The following is a 22,314-nucleotide window of genomic DNA, read 5'->3' as shown; positions in this document are numbered from 1 at the left end:
TGATTGAACCAGAGTCGGGGGGAGTAAGGTGAACCTAGGGCCGTTCTTCAGCCACTGACTTAACTTGCCAGAGGCTCCAAGAACACTGTTTATACCTCTCTCTTCTCTTCCCCTCCTCCTCTCTCCAGGTACGTTCCCCGTGGTCTGATCATGTTTCCCCAAGACCTAGGCATTTTCTGCCACCTGGACCGTCTTCCTGTCTTCAGTGTGTATGTGTGTGCGGTGGGAGAGGGAGGGGACCAAAATATGACAGGCAAGGACGAAAAGGGAGGGTGTGGGTGGCGTGGACTCCGTGGCCCTGCCTGCGGATAGCTGGGGTGCGGATCAGAAGGCAGCAGCGCAAAGGGGACATCAAAAGGGAAACTGGTAACACTCAGAAGTCTTACGACAGCCAGTGGATTGCAAGGCTCGTGGTGCCTTCCTGCCCAGCCCACGTTCGGGTATTTCACTTGATGCTCACCGGGCAATAATAGGAGAAAGTTCAGTCAGAGTCAACAAAGAACTAAAAGCGGAAGGGAACTGGGAGGTCACAGGAAGCGGTGTGAGTGTCAGCCTCGCTGCCGTGAAGCACAGGCAGGGTGGTGTGGGGCAAGGAGCCGTAGTTCTGACCCCTGCGGTAGGAGGCTGTGGAAGAACTCTAATCTCTGTGATAGCCCTCCTCAGGGACTCCAAGTTCTGCCCCAGAGTTTCATGGACTTTGTAACATATCCAGGCTTCGATGTAGCAAGGATTAAGGCTGGGAAGGCGGGATCACCAGCCTCACTTTGGCCTTTCCAGCCCTGCTGGATTTGTACCCAACCCCAGCCCCAGGGGCGTGCGGGCTCTGCTCTCTGGTGCCTAGAGATGCCGGGCACCCAGCTCTGCTGAGTGCTTCCTCCTTTCTTCTTTCTCTCTCCTCCCTCCCCATCTCCCTCCCTCCCTTCCTTCCTTCCTTTCTTTCTCTCTTTCTCTCTTTCTTTCACTGTTGACCTAACTTAGCAGTGGTGTGTGTGTGTGTGTGTCTATGTGTGCACTTGTGTGTGACCTGAATAGCAAATGGTTTCCTCTTCATTTAAAAACATGTGTCTGCCTGCTTTCACTCAGATGTTGAAAGTCCATATAAAGTGAAAGGCACACAATGCAGAATTTTCTAGTATCGTACCTATTTGACTTCATTATGAAAATAGAATCTGCATCGTAAAAGTACTAATTGCAAAGAGGGAAAACTGAGTGGGGAACATTTTGGAAGAATTCATACAAGAATGCCGACACTGCCTATGTCGGGCTGGGCATATTTAAGAGGATTTTCTGGTGTGTGTTTATTTCTTATCTTTCTGTGGCTTTTACAAACGAACACCTTGCTTCATAAAAGCGATTGCCATAAACCTGAAGAAGTGGATGCATGGAGTGGAAAAAGGAATGAGGGGTATAAAGAGCCTAGGTCTGTTCTTCAGTTGTCAAACACAAGTGATTAGAGCCAGTTCTGTTTCCTAAAGCNGCGGGGCTCGAACCCACAAACCGCGAGATCATGACCTAGGCGAAAGTCAGATGCTTAACCGACTAAGCCACCCAGGCGCCCCTGTACCCTGGCTTTCTGTTCAAGTGAGGACAGTGCAGATACACATGCTGAGGCTGAATAGGCATGTTTTCTCTGCTAAGGATCCTGTAATCTTGCATTTATAGATTAATTTCTCCTTTTTTACATCACTCTTCAATTTCTCCTGAGTCTACTTCTCCATTCCTCCACAGATCTTGGAGACATTTGTAGCACCTGTAAATTCTGCCTCCCGTCGTGCACTATTATACCCAAGGGGTATAGTCCACGGTTCCTAGGAGCAAAGTGCTGGGTCAGCCTTGGTACAACCATCCTGAAGCTATTTTTTTTCCTTCTGGCCTTCTTTCTAGGCACTGCTTTTAGCCACGTGACACCAGTTTTCCTGGTTCAGGATAGAAGCCTCCAGGTACTAATAAAGGTCCTGATAAGGAATGCACGGGGTGGAGGAGGAGGGGAAGGGGGGACTTTCCCTGTCTCCGATTATTGCCACTTGTGTTACCTGCCTGGCTCTGCATGTGGGATCACTGGGTTACAGGATGAAAGTGTTTCTTAATTTTCCAGTCCATTTCAAGCTTCTGGCCCCTGGACAGTCACTGCTGTTAAAATATAGTCTTCTAAAATGCAGCCTACCATTTATTTCCCAGATGCAGGAGGGACTTCAGCTTACCCTGGCATTGTGGAGGAGGAGCGCTCCAGGCCCCCGTACCCAAGCACCGCAGCATGCCTGCTCCCACCAGGAGCAAGCCCTCGTCACAGGAGAAGCTGCAGGTGGATTGGTACCTAAAGACTCCAAATGGGTGGGAGCAGTTCACATGGGCCTTGTCTGAAGCCAGAAGATCCTGGCACTGCAGCGCTGAGAGGTGAAGAGGAGAGGAGGTGAGGAGAGAGGAGCACACATGTTCTCATTCATTTTGACCCCTTAGTCCCGTCTAGCGCCAAGAACAGGGATTTCGAATGGGGCATGTTCAAACTGGAGGATGAGAAAAATGTCAATCACAGTGGCACATGAACAATTTTATAAAGAAAATTCTAAGGCATTATAAGCATTTTGGCAATATGCATGAATAATTTTAAATTCATACTTTTGGACCCACGGATCTATGCTAAGTATGTAATCAAAATGAACAGCAAAAAGCCAATTCAGAGGGGCACCTGGGGGCTCAGTTGGTTAAGCGTCCGACTTTGGCTCAGGTCATGATCTCACAGTTTGTGAGTTCGAGTCCTGCATCGGGCTCTCTGCTGTCAGCATAGACCCAGGGCAATTCACACAAATTGCCCCCAAATACCAGTAAATAGCAACATGAAACATCAATATTATACTTCTGGGACATAACTTCTGTCATAAAAATAATAATCCTAATGACTTCCTTATGTCTTTGTTCTCCTATAAGAGCAAACTATTGAAAAAATCAACAACCGAAAGATCACTTTGTAAAATCAGATCACAGATATATAATTCATAAGGTAAATGTTATTATCATTTTACATACATTTGTAAAACTCATAGCAATTTTTTTAAGTTAATTTATTTATTTTGAGAGAGAGAGAGAGAAAGAGAGGGAGAGAGCATGAGTTGGGTAGGGCAGAGAGAAAGGGAGAAAGAGAATCCCAAGCGGGCTCCACACTGTCAGTGCAGAGCCCAACACAGGACTTGAACTCACAAACCATGAGATCATGACCTGAGCCAAAATCAAGAATTGGATGCTTAACCAACTGACCCACTCAGGTACCCCCCCCAAACCCATAGCAATTTTAAGCTTGCTTTTTACCACCTTAATTCACAACCACTAATTGTGAATATACGGGAGATAATAATACTCCCATATTACAGAAGGCACTGAACTTCTGAGAGACCAAAAGCTTGTTGCCAGGAAATGACAGAACTAGACTAAATACCTTGCCCATTACTCTTCTACTTCGTTCCTCATGCATCATTCCTTCCTCCCAACCTCCGTCTTCTTCATGCCAATACACTCAGTGGGTTCTAATCAGAGAAACCTTCACCTTGAGTTCCAATATGCCGTAATGAACATGTGCTTTGCTCACCGTTCCATCCCAGGGCCGGCACAAAGGGCTGGGCACTAATAGTTCTCAGCGAATGTCTGATGAATAAATCAATGACTGCTAACTGCATAACAAACTGACAGACACAGAAGGAATATTCTGATGTCACAGTACCTTCGCAGACGGGGGCTGGTGCTGTCCACTGCCCCAAGTCAGTACACTGGGCCATGTCAGCTCCCTTCAGCCTGAAGCCCTCAGCACAACGGAAGCTACAGCTGGTGTTGTACTGAAGCATTCTCGAGGATGCGGAGCAATCCATGCTTCCATGAGCGGGACTCTCCAGTGGCTCACAGGCAATGGCTAAAGGGAGAAAGTTGTCATCTGAAACTGGGTCATGGAAGGGCTCAGTTCTTTCTCAGAAGAGCCTCTCAAGAGATGCGCCTCTCCTCCCCATATTGCCAGTATGTTCAGAACCCTGAATCCTCCCTTTTCCAAAAGAGAGTCCGCCTGGAGCACTTTCTTGTGCCCTCTTTGCCTGAATCACTGCCCTTTGACCTCAGCTTAGACTTCTCTGCCCGCCCCCACCCAGCTCAACAGTACAGACTCCCCCAGTGTGCTCCCCACAGCCCCTGCACCGTGCGGAGACTCCTGTGGGGCTGTCCTCGGACCACAGTCTCCCTGCAGCCAGGCTCAGTCATTCCTAGTCGCATCCCACAGCCCGGCCGTGTTTGGTGCATCGAAGGTACTCTTTAAATGTTTACTGATGATATTTGCAGAACTGGATCAGGCAGTAGAAAAGAACAGGCTGGGTTTTGAAGGAAAAAGCTGAAATAACACAGCTTATTGTTGACATCCTATTAGCTAGGTTTATAAAATGATCCTGAGTGGGTCATATCTCTGAAACACAGGATGTCAGCCTAATCAGACTTCAATTGCCAAGTGAGTGACATTCAAAGGCAGTTCCTGCACAGAATTGAGCCCTGGGCAGCCTTAGCTCTGATATAGGCCAGTTTCCTCACGCACTTCTTGATAAAGCATCTCATCTCCAGGCTATTCCTGGGTTTCTTCAGAGTGCAAAGACCACCATCACACCGTAGGCATAGACCTCTGGTTTTTACAGAAACAGAACATCAAAAAACCAAAGATCCTTTAGCACGTCTCTCTTACTTTACAGATGAGAAAGGGGAGGTTCAAAAATGAGTTACTTCCCTGACGTCTTGTATCTGGACACTAGCAGAGCTGGGCTTGTGATCTCGGTCTCCTGGGAACTCACTAATCCAATCTTCAATTCCCTGCTCCCCAAATCCCCCTTTCTGCCTTAGGAGCTGAGGGTAGGAGGCAATTACACAGAATTCAGCTCTGTGCTGTTCTGTAATTGTCTAGGGTTGCATCGTGGCCTCTGTCAATGCAGCGTGCCTCGCTCTGTTGTCAAAGTCACCTCCAAATGCTACAGTGGGAAATCCCCCCTCTTTGTCCTAATAGCCACTGTTCTGGCTTCCTCTCCAGTAGAGGACATTGTCCCATAGCTTGTATTGCCAGTGAGGCAGGAAGGGAAAAAACGAGGCAGAAATGAAGGTTGATTGACTGCCCAGTCTAATGCTAGCTACTTTATACATGCTATTTAACTGCGTACTTTTTATATACTTCTTTCTCACAAAAGCACGTTAGCTCATTTCATGGGTGAGAAAACCATGCCTCCTGGAGGTTGAACAACCTGTTCCAATGTCAGAACTTGGAGGAGGCTACCCTGAGCCTTTCTGGGTGGAAGGGGCTACTAAAGGAAAACCCTACCTTCACAGGCTGGCAAGGGTGCGGTCCACTGGCCAGAGCCAATGCAGCGGAGGGTGGCCCAGCCTCTCACTTGATAGCCAGGTTCACACTCAAATTTGCAGCTGGAGCCATATGCAAAGGCAGCGAGAGGATGAACACAATCCATGGTTCCTTTGCCAGGGGCTTCCAGGAGCGGACACTGCACAGCTAAGAGAGAACAACCAAGGACAGAGAGAAAGATACTAAGGAAGGAGAAAAACCAGACCCACAGCTGGAAGGCAATGATAAAACTACCTCCAGAAAACCCGGGTGCAGCTAGGAATCTATAAGGGTCAAGAGACCCTAACGGTGTTTTGTCCAGACTTGGAGGACCCATCCACAGGTGACCTTAATCTTAAAAAAGAAAAAGACTCCTCCAAGCTTTTTTCTAATATCCTCTATTCCCTTTATCTCTATAAAGCTGTCCTGGTAGGTCTTCTAGTATCTATAAGATCTAGAAGGATGTATCTATAAGATACTAGAAGGATCTATAAGGTACTAGAAGGATGTAGATGCCATCCTTTCGTTGTTGTGTGAAATTTATGAATGGGGCCATTCTGAAACTGCTTGAGGGCTCTGACTTTGGGACATGGGAGGACTTTTTAAAATTTGTTTGTAGTAAAATCAGCCTCTTGGTGTTTCTGGAGCCAGACCCTCTTTTCCTATCCCAATGTACTGAGTGGCAGGTGGAAAGGAGAGTCAAGTTGTGGCAATTCAGGCCAACTTTTCCACAGCTGGCCACTGTCCTCCGTACTCACAGCAAGAACTGGCGCAGTGGACGTTACACGCTCCCAACCACCAGACGCTCACCTTCACACGCTGGGGGTGAGGCTGTCCACACCCCCGAGGGTGTGCACTGCACCACCTCTGGCCCAACTAATGCAAATCCCTCTTCACAAGTGAAACGGCAGCTGGACTGGTATTGGAATGCTTCTGCAGAGGGAGAACACGTCATGCTTCCTCGCTCAGGAGTCTTTAGGAGTGGACACTGGGCAGCTACAAACAACCACAGAGCAATGGTGTGAGCCCTTGGGTTATGCCCGGCACTTGTGAAACTTTAGGATGCTCCAGCAGCCATCTGCACCTTCCCTAAGTGATGGGCAAGGTGATACACTTGGTTGGTTCAATGGTACTTTCAGTAGACATTTGGAAAGATTCAAACATCCTCATTTTCATTTACTTTTAAAGAAGCAAGGTAAAATTCTCAAATTAACAATACTCAACCCCTAAGTCCTCATTAATATGCTCTGTTTACTTTGCAATTAGAGAGAGGTCCCTTTGTGATGCATTTGCCTGAGAATCAAGAATTAAGCTGATCACCTCACTCTATAGATACAAAGCATTATGAAAATCAAAATCAGTGTTACTCTCATTGATAGGTAGTAGTAAAAATCAGAATTTCCCATCGAATTCAGATGCTCATATTTCTCATGGGTTTTTTTAAGATTATTTTTTGAAAGAGAGATAGAGAGAGCTGGGAAGGGGCAGAGAGAGAGGGAGATACAAAATCCAAAGCAGCTGTCCTCAGCACAGAGCCCGACGTGGGGCTCAACGCCATGAACCGTGACATATGACCTGAGCTGAAGTCGGATGCTTAACTGACTGAGCCCCCCAGGCGCCCCAATCTCCCATGTTTTTTTAATGAAGAAAGCTTATTTTCCTACTCTGAAATTCTAGTTGCCATTGACAACGGAGAGAATAGGGTCCACATACCTGTACACTGTGGTGGTTTATTTGTCCATGTTCCAGAAGCCAAACACTCCAGCTTGCTGGGCCCATTCAATTCGTACCCTTCAGGGCAGTGGAAGCTGCACTCTGAACTGAAGGAGAAGTTCCCGAGAGGGTGGCTACAGTTCACGAGCACATGTTGAGGGAGATCAAATTCCCCACACTCTCTGACTGTGGGGACGAAATATTGAATTGTTTTCATTACAGGTTTAAAGACAACATCAGGTTTGCTGGAAGTGATTATTTAATACTCCTGACCCTGTCTTTCTGGGCTTCTAACCCAGCCTGGTCATCTTTACTTGGCTCCTTTGTATGGGCTACATCTTGGGATATAATCAGTCTTTCACTGGTTTTTATTTCAAACAAGCAAAATCAGCCTTTGTTTTGCTTCCTGTATGTTTTGCTTTTTACTGCTTAAGATTTTATGAACAAATGTTCTAAGAATACAATGTTTTACCCAGAATGTGTGTCCTGGGGCAATTTGAGTGGGGCTGACTGACCAACCCTAGAGAAGACCGGGAGAAGTCTTTACTTCCTGGAGAGTCTCCAACATGATCTGCTTCTTGGACTGCCTCCAGGACCGCCTCCAGCACAAGACCAGTGGCCACAATAATACCAACAAAATAGTGGCCTCACCATATTCACATTCTGGTCCATAGAATCCGGGGAAGCAAGAGCAGGTGTAGTTCCCGATGGTCTCAATGCACTCTCCTTGTTTGCTACAGGACATGTCCTGGCAGGATGCTGCATGGATGCAAAAGAGTCAGAATCATGGGCATTTCCGGGAGGTGTGAAGAAAAGCTAGATTCTTTTCCAAGCCACAGACTCAGCCCCTCTCGGGTAAGATGGAGCTAGCCAAGCAACAGAAAACTACGGTGCCCTCTGGAGTGCCAGCCAGTTCCCTGTGAAGGGCATTGTAGGACCCCACCGGAGCATTGCATGGCTTCCACTTTAAGCTGAGTTTAGTGCTGCCTAAGGAGGGATTGCTATGAGTGGCACAGAGAGATGAAGGGCCGCTGATAGATGTGTGGACAGAGAAACTCCTCCATGTGGTACAAAATAGATAGTGGCTTTTTAACCAAGAATATTCATAGAGTTGTATTAATACAGAAGCCCCTATGATGGGCATTACAACATAAAGGCTGGGAATCAAATGGGAGGGGGGGAATCATATATATGTGATCAGAGTCCTGGCTCGGCTACCTACTATTACAGGACCTCAAGCAAGGGACTTCTCTGAGGCCAGTCTGCCCAGTGTTAGGGCCAAGCCCTCCCACCTTTTGTTCATTTCAAACCTGTGCCCAGCTCCACATGGTGGAGGAGCAGAGGAACCAGATGAGACACTTAAGAGCTCCTCATGCTACAGGACAAACACTCTCACTAAGAGATGTTTCACGGGCTTAAATATGCCAGGCTTAGGTAGTACAGAGTATGACTGACTAGCCACACCCTTCTCCAGAAGTCTGAATGGAGAAGGGCTGAGGTTTCTTTCCTACAAGAGACTCTTTGTGGGTGTATGCATTATGCACCTGAGGGAGGGTTCTGAGAATGTTGTCAGAGTCGGGGGCAAGGCCTGTGGCTATATTTTTCTGGTGGTGTTTCCTCTGCACTGGTCCACTTTGGGATCAGTTACAAAAGGGAGTTCATATGTCACATAGAGGGTTGTGCTAGATGATATCTTCCTGCATTCCCTCTCAACTCTGAGATGCTCGAATTCTACAGGTAGTGCAGATTCTATAGAAGGGCGTTCTGGAAGTAGCCAGCAGGTTTGGTGAAGCTGCATGGGGGCACTGGGGAGGGTTGCTATTAAAGGGAAGATGCAGGAGGAGCAGCAGCCAATAGACAGAGTTTGGTCCTCATCTTCCATCCTATTCACCTTGACCCCACCAAGGTCTTGCAGTAGTGACACCTGTCTGTCCTGTGCTTCGGAGCATACAAATTTTGTTCTGATCGTAGCTTCCTCAGGGTCTCAGAATGTTAGAAATGAGAAAACAGCCAATGGTCTGTATTCTACTCCACTTCAGGGTTTTAGGCAGGTTACTAACTTGTTTATACTTTCGAATAGCCAGGAAAGGACATCACGATGACTCACTGAGTAAATCTTTTTTTTGCTAGGCTGTTCTGAGATCTAACAAATCCTGAAATTTAGAGAATTGTCCCAATTTAATGTCTTGTTGCAGTGTACGCACCTATTTCTCATCTATCTCCTGCAGAGAGTTGATGGTTCCCTACACCCTGGTCTTGGCTGGCAAAATGCCACTCAGTGATATTGGCTGCCTAGATATTGCACTGGCGGACACGGAAACCAGCTGTGTTCTGGTGAAATTGCAACAATTAGTGATGTCTGCCATTGTTGCAGGTTAGAGAAGTGGCATCATTCATGCCAGTAGCTTTCAATCTCTTTTCTTCCTTGTGATTTTTTTTTTTTTTTGCCAAGCTTTATTGGGGAAGGCTGTCTTCCAGGTATCAATGTTGAAGGTTGGGCAGGGAGGGGAAGTGGTGGCATACCGGAACATCTAATGGTAACCAATAGATATAATCTTACAGGGACAGTTCCTGGGAGGCATAGCTCAGGAAGAGCAGGGAGCTGACTGGGAGGCAGCAGGATGAGCTAATATTCTGGAAACATCCATCTTGGCCAATGGAGAACAGGTCATAATTTTTTAAATTAATAAATATACTTGTTCACTTGTTTACAAATTATTTATAAAATTAAACCTGACTACCTAACACTGCACTTACGGATATGTTTTCCCTCCGTGAGGAGGCTTGACTGACAAGAAAGAGAGAGAAAATAGAGGGAAAGTGGAGGAGGTATTTATAATGTAAAGAATTTAGAGCATGTATAGCAGAGTGTGGCATCTGTAAGATGATTCATTAAAGAAGAAGCCTCAGAGTGCTCAGGACTGCCTGCCCAGCACTGTCAAGTCTCTCCCTGGGCACAGTGCTCATTGCCGCAGGGGCCAAGAGAAGCCACATCAGAACGAATCAACCAGGCCTGGCGCAGGCACGTGACCGCAGGATGGCCGCGCTTCCACACGTGTCTGCTTATCAGGAACTGTTTACTTTGTTGAGAAGCAAATATACTCACAGGATCTCTTCAGCCTCAGTTTCCCCTTCCCTTCCCTCACTCTGCTGTCCCTATCAGCACACCTGCATACATGCGGCTGTTGAGGGGTGTCTGTAAGCATTTGTGACTCCTGGACAAGTTCTCAAGTTGTCTCATGAGAATGCAGAGCAGACAGGAGGGTAGCGTTTGTGGCTAAAAACACATGCTTTAGAGTCATGAGTTTGAAACCTACTCTACCATCAAGTGGCTTAGAACCTTGAGCAAATTCCTTCGTAGCCTGAACCTTTCTCTCATCAGTGAAATGAGAGGGCCTGATTGATGAGGTTCTCACGAGGACTAAATGAAACTCACATGAAACAGGCTTATAACAATGCCTGGAACATAGTGATGTGCAAAAGCTCTTAGTTACAGCTATGGCTCCTAGGGGCGGGGCCAAGTTACCTTTCAGTGTATACTGTCCTTTATACGCAGGCATCATGGTAAAAAAGGCTCTGGACATAAATTTTAGGAGACTAGAACCTCCTTAGCATCTCTTTCATCAGCTATACACTGAGGAGGGTGGATCCAATGATTGTAAAATGCCCTTTTAGTTTCAGAAAAATCCAGTTTTCTCTAATCCTGATCTTATATTCTTCAAGGGGCTTCATAATGCTGCTTGACTATAGTTTATTCTTTTTACTGCTTTAAAATGTTGTTAAGTTTATCTTTTATTTTGAGAAAGAGAGAGAGAGAGATCTTGATGCAGGGCTCAAACTCACGAACCGTGAGATCATGACCTGAGCAGAAATCAAGATGCTTAACCCATTGAGCCACCTGGGCGCCCCAACTGTCATTTATTCTTTGATTTCATATACCTGACTTTGTGACTCAATGGTATTGACTCAGTGCCTCTATTAGTGAATCAGGAAAGGCAGTTTTTTCTTTTTTGAAACAAACAAAGGAGTGGAGAAGCTCCTACCTGTATAGCATAGTGCTCGCTTCTTTTTCCAGCAAGGTTCATCATTCCACTGGCCGGGGGCTGACACGCTCTTGATGTAGATCTCCACACAGTCCTGATTGTTCTTCTTGTTGTTGGGCTCGCTGTCAGCCCAGTTCTCAGCCTCTTTGGTGAGGGCCTTTTTGGTTCCTACCCAGGTCCATTTATCATCGATCTTTCGGATCCCAATCCAGTAGTAAGAGCTGAAGTAAGGTATGACGTCATTGAGGTAAGCAATTTCTTGTTTATTCTGGATGGCCACTAAATCTGTGTAGTGCTTCTGGCAGAATATCCGAGAATAATTCCATGAATATGCTTTGATGCTGTAATTATAGGTCCATGCTGCCACTTCTTTCTGCTTTACTAGTTCTGAGTAAAGGAGAGTGAGTGCCAGGTTAGCATCCTTAACGAGTCTGTGAGCATAAATATACTTTTGTGCAGTCAGATGGGTTCTGACTGGAAGACAAATACCTAAAACATGACTATATTATATCTAATGTAATCATCTTAAGGAAGAAGAGTCGTTTCCATATTTTGCCCAAGAATGTGTGTGTGTGTGTGTGTGTGTGTGTGTGTGTGTGAAGTCAGAATAAGAAAATGTACTATTCTGAGTACCCTTGGTGTTAAAGATTTGGAGTCATAAGATAGCAGAGTTGGAAGGGACCTTATGAGGCATCTAATCTTCTTTTATAAATGGAAGAGACATATTGAGTAATTTGCCCAGCTTAAATGACACACAGAATGTCTTGGTAGCTGCCTCATATCTACAGGTTCGACGTCTTCACATGGCAAATAAGAAGCTTTATGTTCCAGAGCCCACCTGCTGGGCCAGACCCACCACCCGCCATATTTCCTTTCTTAGCACAACGGAGCTCCCACTTCTGTGCCTTTGCACGTGCTCTCCCTGCTATTCTGGCCGCCCTCCCCACTTGTGCCTGGTCTACCTTTCCTCCCCCCACTTTCCGTGACTTCCTCAGGTAGGCTTGGTGCTGCTTCCTCCGGGCCCCCGCTGCACCTTGTCTATGCTTCCACCTCCCTATCGCCCGCTGGGTATTGGAATGTCTCTTCATACGACATGGTCCACACCTGCTAGACTGTGAATGCTGCTAGTGTTCTGTTTTTATCTCTGGGTCCTTAACACCAAGCACAGGTGTTCAGTAAATACTTGTTGAGTGAAACACAACATGTTTGTGGCAGAGGCAGGTTACAAATCAGATCTCCTGATCTGCAATCTTACACTCATTCCACTGCTCTTGACTGTTTCTCTTTGATAAGTTACAGTAAGTCCTCTATCTCTGCTCACTCACTTGTTAAAACAGGGCTTAAAATAAGCCTTTTGAAGAAATGTCTGTGATATCAAATAGAAATAAAGTGTGTGCCCTCTAAAAGTGTAAGGGGCACTCTGATGAAAGATATTGTTATTGGAGCCAGTGGGAGCTCACCCGGGCCAGATGAGGCCAGATCCCACATGAAGAGGTGTACAGTGTAAGCAATCAGGCCTGGAAGTGGCTCTTTTTCCTGTTTATAGAGTCTTGTTCCTACTGAAACCTGTCCTCTGCTCCCTGCGTGAGGGTCATTTGTGTTTGTCCCTCCCCCACTGACACCTCGACTGCATTGTTTTGCCTTAAGACTATTTGGCATCACCAGGGCTGCATTATTGACTGTAATTGACTCAGGGCAGTTTTTCCTTTATAATCTCCTTCTTCCATAATAAAATATTAAAAACTGTATTTTATACTTGCATTAGTAGAAAGACATATATATGTCAACACTGTATACTAAGACAGTTTTGTGGGTCCCTGACAGTACTGTGGAGCAGTGCCTGCTGTGCCTCGCGGATGATTGGTCCTGGATATGTCTGCTTCGGTTTGTCCCAGAGCCTTTGCACTAATATGATGGTGTCAGGTGCATTTTTCTTCAAGGCATCTGGGCGGGAACAGTTTTCCCATTCCTTGTAACATCTAGCTGGCATCCTTAACTTCTCCTACTTGGAGAAGTTCCCCTAATTACTCAGGCCCAGATGAAAGGTTAACATCAAGTTTACCAAAGATTAGGACACTGAAGCAAAGGAGGTGGGCAGTTCTGAAGATCACTGTCTGAAATCTCCAGTTCCAGATGGCTTTTAGGCAGCTGGCCTGAAACAAGAACAGAAAATTTCCTTTTAGTATCCATGTGAAATCACTGTGGCTCCTCACAATCCCTGCTAACAATCATTATACTGAGTTCTAATCCTCCTTGTTTCCATCAGGGTGGAGGTTCAAGCACTCTGCTACCTTCCTGTTTCTCGCTGCTCTGCTCCGAATCCTGCTCTGCACCAGGGCCGAGGACAGAGGTTGCTTCTTTTTTCATTCAATAAGTATTTATCAAGTAATTACTTTGTGCAACCAAGATTTTTCATTTATGAAACATTTTATAATCTTCATGTAAGAAAAGTATTGCCCTTATTTATGCAATAATCTCCCTTGAAGAACTAATATGCCTTACTCCAAAACAATAGGAAGTTGCATGCAAATTCCCTGATCTACACAGATAATATCTGATCTATACTTTGATGCATAGGGTATCGACAAATTGTGCTGGGCTATGCTATCTGCTCTGTAGTATTTATCTATGTCTTGTCTTCTTGCTTTACAGTTTCAGCTGATGTCTACAGTACTATCCAATATTTAATACATCTGGGCAGTACATATATATTTAATATTTATTAATATATATAATAAACCTATTCCCTTTGGGTCAACAGCAAGTACCATATTTAATGGTCTTCCTTCTGTTGGGACTTCATGAACTCTGTTAACATTTTTAAAATGTTTTTATTTATTTATTTATTAAATATTTATTTATGTTTTTTTATTATTATTTTTAAAATTTATTTCTGAGAGAGAGAGACAGCATGAGCAGGGGAGGGTCAGAGAGAGAGGGAGACACAAAATCTGAAACAGGCTCCAGGCTCTGAGCTGTCAGCACAGAGCCCGATGCGGAGCTCGAACCCACGAACAGTGAGATCATGACCTGAGCCAAAGTCAGATGCTTAATTGACTGAGCCACTCAGGTGCTCCTTAAAAATGTTTTTAGACAAATAAGTTCCAGGAAGGCTCATCTTGACCAACTTCTTCATGCTGCATGTGAAAGTACTGAATGTTGGTGAGTCTAAAATTACAAATGCTTTCAGAAAATTTAACCTTTAAAATTTTGATTTATTATTACCTTTCTTGTAAAAGAAGTGAGATTTAGTGATCAAGAAAAGACTTGAAGCTTAAAATTGTATTATCTTAGATAGAAATTCTGTAGAGGAGGAGTAATAGAGATTGGAATTAAAGGAGAGAAGATAAATAATATAAAATTTCCCATTATTAGGAGCTGGCTTATATATTTTTTCAGTGATGAGCGTTATCAGATCACTACAGTATTTAATTCCACTGGAATAAAAGACATGATGGGACATTTACTTATTGTAAAAGGCTAATCTGTACAATGTGTTGTAAATCCCATCTTTTATTAGTTTTAAAACTGATGGTGAAAAATATTAGCTTTTCACTTAGGTGGTAGAGGTTACAGAATTTTCCAGAATTCTCTCAGAGACATGAGGAACAAAAGTATTGCTGCTAAAGAACACAACAGTGTAAGCTGCATGAAAAGGACCCCAATATTACCTTTGACCCTGTGCTGGGCTTCTCTGGAGAAGTAGGATGTTTTCAGTCTAACGGTGGTCTCCCTGTGCCCTTTGGAACTGGTTTTCTCCCTTGCAGAGCATTTCTAGGGGCTTCTCTGGTTTTAGGGGGAAAGCTGAAGGAAGTGTGTGGGGAGGCTGAGCAGGGAGGCACCTGCTTCCCTATCAGTGCCCAACTCCAGCCACTATCCCAAAAGAGCTGTTTCATGTTGTAACTTCTTTGTTTAAACTTTCTAATATGGTTTGATTTAAACAGAATTAGAGAGAGAGAGAGAGAGAGAGAGAGATGGTTTTAAACATTTCAACATTTTAAAGAACTTGGTAGATGCTTCTGATCAAGCACAACATGTAAGAAAGGGAAATACATTGTGCATCTCTTACCTTAATCTGATCATATTTTTCCATTTAAAACAAATCACTAACTACTACCAATGACCCCTCATAGATTATTTGAGAGCTGTAGGAAGCCATAAAGATTAATGCCAGGTCAATTAAGCATTTCTCCAGCGTTCTGCAGCAGATCTTTTGGACCATGAATACTTGAGATGAGATTCAGTGAGTTCAGATGATTTGCCCAAGCTTGCTCACCTGAATGGATGTCGGGTGAACATATAGTGATTATCCTCGCAGGACTTTTGAACTCCTTTGAAAGTCTGATAAAAGCTATAGTCAGGATTCTTTTTAAAAATGCACAGCTGCAATGTTGTTAGACAGTTTCAGAAGACTGATAGATCCACTAAAACTGTCCATATTTAATGGACCACACGTTCAAATCTCTGTTAACTGTAAGGCAGTACCCTGGCTCACTGTCAGCTGACGAGGGTTCTATGTGTGGACATGGAGGGTGGAGGAGGCCTTTGGGTGGCCGTTATCCCCTGAAACTTCCTTGGGGTGGGCAGGCCTTCACACACCTGCTCCTGTTCTACAGTGTTGTCTTCAGATCTAAGATCCTAGAGAGTTAAGGGCTGTGTCCTGGTGTTAGAAAGCCAGTTAAGCATTGAAACAAGAGGAAATGACTCTAGGAGAAACGGCCACGTGTTCTGCTAATCTTCAATGTTCTCTGGCAGCCCACTTCAAACTGGAAATCACTGAGAAACAGTCTGAGGCTGGGTCATTATAATAACATCCTGTGCCCGTGTAAACCTTCATTAAATCTGCTTCGCACAGTGATTCTATTTAATTTTACTTTTCCTAGGAACTAAAAGCAAGAGTGAAGAGAGGGGCAGGGAGAAATTGGAAGGAGAAAGTGTTTATCCCTTGCCCTCATGTGGTGTAGGCAGAGGTACTGGATGCGGGCAGAAGTCCCATAGCTGTCAGCATTGCAAGTGGTGCACGAAGTTGGCAGAGATGAAACCACAGAAAAGGATTCTGTTCCTCTGTCTACATTGGAGACCACAGCTTTGCACTTTTAGAGGCAGAATCAACAATGTCCCTCCCTGGACCCTTGACCTTCTGCCCCAATACTATCTGTTTCTCTCCTTCCTCAATGGTTCAGCTTCCTTAACTTCCTTTCCTCTTTTTACTTTCCAGCCTCCTCCAACCACCAGCCTACGAAATGGCTCTTGCTAACTTCATCACTGAAATTCTAATTACCAAACCCAGTGAACATCTTCCCTTCTTATCTTCCTTGACCTTTTCTGCACCAATAAATACGACTGAGTAGTTCCTTTTGTTTACAATGCTTCTGTGGGTTCTTCTCTTGATTCTTCTTGAGCAATTTTAATGAGTCTTCCTCTGAATCTACCTCAACACTCTTCTGGCACTTGTAGAGACAGAGATTTCCCTGGGTTCTGGCCTCCATGACCCTATTCTCTCATCACTCATCTGCTGTCCCAAGGTCTTTTTCTGGTCATCTGTTTGCCAATGGCCCCAAGGCAGCATCTCCATCCCTGACTCCCCTCTTGAGCATGTGCAAAGCAAACAAATGATCACACAGCTGGGGGATGCTCTGGCAGGGGCTTCTCAAAGGCAAGGGCTATGACTTAGGTTTGAATCTCAGCTATAGTAGAGAGCAGGTGCTTAATGCTTAATACATATTTTATGAGTGAATGAACAAATAAATTAAAAAACAATGGCAGAAAATGACTGAAAGTAAGATAGAAGGCTGTACTGAGTAGGAAAATGTTGGAAACTATCTGATCATTATAACTAAGTATTTAAGGGCTATAGCAGTAGTTGTATCAAATTTAAATGTATATTATTAGGCAGAAGAGAATAGGAAATCTGTGCAAAAAAATGATCTTGGTATGTTGTCTCATCTTATTTGGGTGTGAGAGAAGCAGGGGGCATGAGGGCTCACATCCCATGTGAGGGAAAAAAATAAGTAGAACTCACTCTCTTAACATCATGAGGGTAAGATAGAAGGATATGTGGAGAAGTGCAGGAATCAAGGATTGTTAACATAGGTGGTGTGTTTCAGGAAAGCCAAGAAGGGCATCAAATAGCAGCAGCTCTTAGAAGTTGGGGATGAGAAAGCAAATTTCTCTCCTTTGTCCAAACCCTTCATACGAACCTGTCATCAAATCCCATTGACTTTACCTTCTGACCAGATACCTGGTCATTCTCTAAATTTCTGCTTACTGCTACAGAACCAGTGCAGACATCATCCTTTCCTTCCCGGACATCTTCTAACTGGTCTGTTATCCTCAAGTTATCCATCTTCTATTCTTTTTCCATAATGAAGTCAGACTGATATTCCTAACACAGAAACCTGACCACATCACTTCACTACCTAAAATCCATCAGCTGTTCCTACTCTTGAGCAATATGTACAAACTCTGCAAGATGACACATGTAAGACCCTTCAAAATGCAGCCTCTACTTGTCTAGTCTCATCTCTTGCCATTAAGTTTCAATTTATTTGTGCCTCCACCAACCCCAATTCTACAATGCATTTGTAACAAAACATCTTGTAGTTTCCAGAAGGCACTACATGTGCCCAATGTTTTTCTTATTGCCCAGAGCACTCTCTCCTTCTATGTGTGCCTGACTCTATAAACCCAAAAATCTCTCCTGAAAGGAGCCTTCTCTACAACTGATCCTTCCCTGCCTGTCACCAAGACAGGCACTTCTTGTTAGTCCCTGTTCTTTCTCGTTGCCTATTTCAATAACTACTGATTTACCAAGTGTCTGCAATGTATCGGGCACTCTTCTAGGCACTCACATTAGAATGCGAAAAACAGGTATCATTTCTGTCCTATGGAATATATGATCTATTGAGGAAGACAGATAATGAAACACCAGTAAATACACAGCAGTTCATAACAAGTAAACATGAAAACCGGAAGCTAGTGAGAAGTAAGGGGAATTAAGGTGAGGCTATGTGATAGAAGGACTGGTGGTCACCCTAGGCAGGGAGGTGAGGGCAAACCTCTCCAAGGAGATGATGTTGAAACTGAGAGCAGAATGGTTAGAAGAAGCCATCAAGGGAGAATCAGGAGGAAGAGCATTGAAGATAGAAGGGAAAGCTAATGTGAAGGCTTTGGGTGGCAGCAAAGTGTGAAGTGTTCAAAGAACATGAAGCCGTCAGTGTGGCTGGAATGGAATGAGCGATGGCAGGAAGAGCATGAGATGAAGCTGGTGATAGGTCACTCCGGGCTTTGGGAACTAAAGCTAGAGGATGAGATTTTGTTCCAAATGCAAAGAGGAGTCAGACTCTGGGGACGTGTGGATTTTAAGAGAGGCAATGATGCCCTCAGATTGGTGTCAAGAACTGAGAGGTCCTAGAGTTAATTGAAAAGGTAGATTGCGGGGTGCCTGGGTGGCTTAGTCGGTTGAGTGTCCGACTTTCGCTTGGGTCATGATCTCACGGTTCGTGGGTTTGAGCCCCGCGTCGGGCTCTGTGCTGACTGCCAGCTCAGAGCCTGGAGCCTGTTTCGGTCTGTCACTCCCTCTCTCTCTGACCCTCCCCTGCTTGCGCTGTCTCTCTCTCTCTCTCTCTCTCTCCTAGAAATAAATAAAAACATTAAAAAAATTAAAAAAAAAAAAGAAAAGGTAGATTGGGGCCAGATCTTCTGGGTCTAACATAAATGTTTGCAGAAGGGATCCGACCATCAGAATTCTCAACAGATGCACCTAACAATGGTAGTTTTGAGCACTTGGCGTTAGAGAGACTGAACTGTGGAAAGAGGAGACTTTCCAGTGGGAGTAAATGGGGAACTGGCTTGGGTTAGGCTCAATGGGAATGCAAAGTAGGGAGATAGATGTGAGGGTCACTGGGGAGGCAGAACTATACAAGTCGCTGGTGGCAGAGTCCAGGTTTCACAAGGCGTTACAACTGGCACGATACTTCCCTTAAGTTCCTGGGCGGCGGTGGTGGTGGCGTAGCACAGATATTAGTAGCCCCAGCTTAAAGGTACACCATGAAACACAGTGGAAGAAAAGAGATATCCAAGCCAACAGCAAATTAGAAATAAAAACAGGAAGGTGCCCAGGACATTAACACTGAGAACCAAAGCACACATTTAAATTAGACTACTGAACACCATTATTTAGGTTGAAATACTAGCATTAAAAATAAAGCATCATACCTAATTTTTAAAAGTCCATTGGAACATGGCTGAGCTATATCCTTACAAATATAAAAGAATCATTTCGTATTTGACTTTATAAAAATTTCTGTTTGCTTTTCAATCAGAGAAGTGAGACACCTGGAAGACAATTAATAAATGCCATTCATGAAACCACCATGGCCTACTTTCTAGGGTTAGGTCCGTGTTCTTTTTCTCAGTATTGCCCATTATATGGTAGGTCATTATGAGTTTTGAGGATTTGATTAATAAGCCTCCACTTACAGAATTCTGAAACTACATATTCAAGAGCCAGTGATCAGCCCAGGAGAGTGTGAACCATGTAAGTACATTTTGAAAAACAGGTAATGGAAGGAAGAAATAGAAGCCACAGGCCTAAGATGGTTCAGACATGAATGGCAGAGAATCCGGACCTGCCCTTGGCCCACTACATCTCTGCTAACATCAGCGCAACTTACCTGCAAGGTCTCAGTCAGGAACTCCCCTCTCTGAGATCCATCTGGTTGAAAACACCCCACCCTTAAACTCTTTCCTCAGTTCCTAGAGGTTAACTGAAGGCACTCTGAACTTGAAGCCAAATGTACACACAGAGGGTTGAGGTTCCTGAATCCCGAGAGCCAAATGTGCTCAGGGGCGAAGGACGGAGGTCTGATCTTTGGAATAGCAAAAACAGCGTTAGAGGGGGAGCTCTCAGCACTGGATTGCAGAGTTCCAGCCTAGTTTCAAGATGCCAGTGGAGGAGCTTCTGAGCAAAAAGCAAAGGAGGCAATAGGGTGGGGTTCTTAACCTGAGACTCATGTGGAGGTCAGAGAACCCCCTGTACTTGCCCAGAAAGCTTGGTGTTTATGTGGATGTTTGCATTTTCATCTGGGAAGATGAGTTGCACTTTCACCAGAATCTCAAAGAACTCCACAGTCCAGTGTGTTAATATACCTCCGAAATAGAGGAGGATGCCAAGAAGAATAGAAGGTAGAGATGACTAACTCCTTGTCCATGTAAGTTGACCGATACCGGGAATGTATGATATGCGAAAGATGAGACAAAAGCAATCCCCGTTCTTTTCACTGGAGTTCAAACTCAGGACAGACTCAAACTCCTTTACCCTCTCTCCCTAGTCCTCTACTCTCTATTCTCCCCAACATAGAAAATCCCCATTGCAAATATTTGAAAATTGTACTATAGTAAAACTAAGAGGTTTACGCACACATGAAATCATGTATGAGTGCTGCTTTCTTCTGGCATCCCACTGAAAGGGGCTCAAAAACAGAGACGTTTGGTTGCTTCCTTTCTAGCCACAGACTGCAGGGTTTGGGACTGTGGGAGAGACTCCTGGTAAGTTGGGAGTAAAACCCTGTGTGTCTTATCTGTTCATGAATGCCTACTTTTCCTTGGACCTTCCTTGCACCCCAAGGCCCATGAATTTTTTTCTTTTTCACAACAATGATAGCTGACATTTACAAATCAGTTACCATGTGCCAGCCTCAGATTTACATACTTTTCAGTGCAATTTTACCTAATCTCCACAATGACACTATAAAGTAGAGCGCTATAGGGGCACCTGGGTGGCTTGGTCAGTGAAGCATCAGATTCCTGATTTCGGCTCAGGTCATGATCTCACTGTTCATGAATTTGAATCCCACAATGGGATCACGCTGACAGCACAAGACCTGCTTGGGATTCTCTTTCTCTTCCCCTCCCCTGCACACACACACACACACACACACACACACACACTCATACACAAAATAAATAAATTTAATAAAATAGAGCACTGTAAGTATATCTATTTTACAGATGAGAAAACAGAGTCACTAACAGGACTGAGACTTAAGGCAGATATTGAAATCATGTGGTTACTTTGTATGAGTCCCAGCTGACTCCTAGGGCTCAGAGAAGGATCTAGGAGAGCTGGGATGGGAGAGCATTTACCCACAGGCATGCCACAGGGCACTTGCTCAGCCTTGCCCTCAAGCCACAGAGAAGAGCAATCCTGGAGAAAGAGGTCAAAGGTTTACCACGATCTGTGCCGGGAGAGTTTCTGTAAGCTCTCACAGGAGAACCAGAGAGCCCAGACGCAGACAACGTCAGCCTAACAGTCGGGCTGTAGGTGAAACATCTAGTCTCTGCAAGGCTCAGCAGCTTCACATGTAACATGGAAATAGCAACCTCAACTCCCAAGGATGTTGGAAGGGTCAAAGCAGACAGCAGGTTTTGAGATGCTCACACTCTAAAGGGCTATTCAATATGAAGGGCCATGATCACAGCTCTTCCGCACTTTCTAAACCTTTCCCTGCCCGACTCAGCCTCTGCGCGCATCTCATCCACTTCCCAGAGTACAGAGAAATGAACTTACCATCTCCTCTGCGCTCAGCTTCCTCTAGGCTGTCTGCCCGACCCAGACTTCTTATAGTCTTGTTGCCTCCCCTCCGTGTCAAGCTGTTTAGAAAAGCAACTTCCTATTCAAGTTCCAGAATTTCACCACAGCCCTTCCCATGAAGTTGGATGTTGATAACACAGGAGCAGTTGATAATATTTAGCAGTGGTCATCAAGGGGACAGGGGTTCACCTACCTCGATGGGGGAGGGTCTGGAGACCGGCAAGTGTGAATCACTTCAGGACATCCTGGGCTAAGTGGTGGAGGAGTCAAGTCCAGGAGTCAGGTTTCCTCCGATTATGCTACAAACCCCAGTTTAAGATCGTACAATTGGAAAATATACTTTGTCTTAATCATAATGTCCTGGTGTAAATATTCCAGTTATTGTGAAATCTCAGTGAACATTCACTATTCCAGCAGTGAGGCAAGAGAGCAAAAATAGTAATAAAAATATAATAAGGTAGGAAAGGAAAAAGCCACTGAGAAAATCCTGGCTATTGGGGGTGATTGCTGGAAACAGTTTTGAAATGAACTATAAAACAGACATGGTCATTATTAGGAAAGAGATTCTGCTTCTTGTATCAGAAAAAAAAAGATGTAACACTGGAAGGTTCGTGTGG

The 22,314-nt window shown here is 44.7% G+C and overlaps 1 protein-coding gene across 2 annotated transcripts in view; it reads right to left on the bottom strand.

Annotated features, from left to right (window-relative positions):
- SELP (selectin P) overlaps positions 1-21,725 on the bottom strand; it is a 36,476-nt gene extending 14,751 nt beyond the window's left edge. For both annotated transcript variants that reach the window (XM_077761772.1, XM_077761773.1), the window contains exons 1-9: positions 21,674-21,725; positions 13,166-13,256; positions 11,104-11,490; positions 7,712-7,819; positions 7,061-7,246; positions 6,158-6,343; positions 5,330-5,515; positions 3,713-3,898; positions 2,202-2,387 (exon numbers count right to left, since the gene is read on the bottom strand). In XM_077761772.1, coding sequence (XP_077617898.1) covers positions 2,202-2,387; positions 3,713-3,898; positions 5,330-5,515; positions 6,158-6,343; positions 7,061-7,246; positions 7,712-7,819; positions 11,104-11,490; positions 13,166-13,256; positions 21,674-21,676 — 1,519 coding nt within the window. In that variant the 5' untranslated portion in view covers positions 21,677-21,725. The remainder of the gene's footprint in view (positions 1-2,201; positions 2,388-3,712; positions 3,899-5,329; positions 5,516-6,157; positions 6,344-7,060; positions 7,247-7,711; positions 7,820-11,103; positions 11,491-13,165; positions 13,257-21,673) is intronic.
- Positions 21,726-22,314: the final 589 nt, after the last annotated feature.

Source organism: Crocuta crocuta, unplaced genomic scaffold (assembly GCF_008692635.1).
Source record: "Crocuta crocuta isolate KB4526 unplaced genomic scaffold, BGI_CrCroc_1.0 scaffold243, whole genome shotgun sequence".
NCBI classification, from domain to species: Eukaryota; Metazoa; Chordata; class Mammalia; order Carnivora; family Hyaenidae; genus Crocuta; species Crocuta crocuta.
This window is presented reverse-complemented; position numbering and strand designations above follow the sequence as displayed.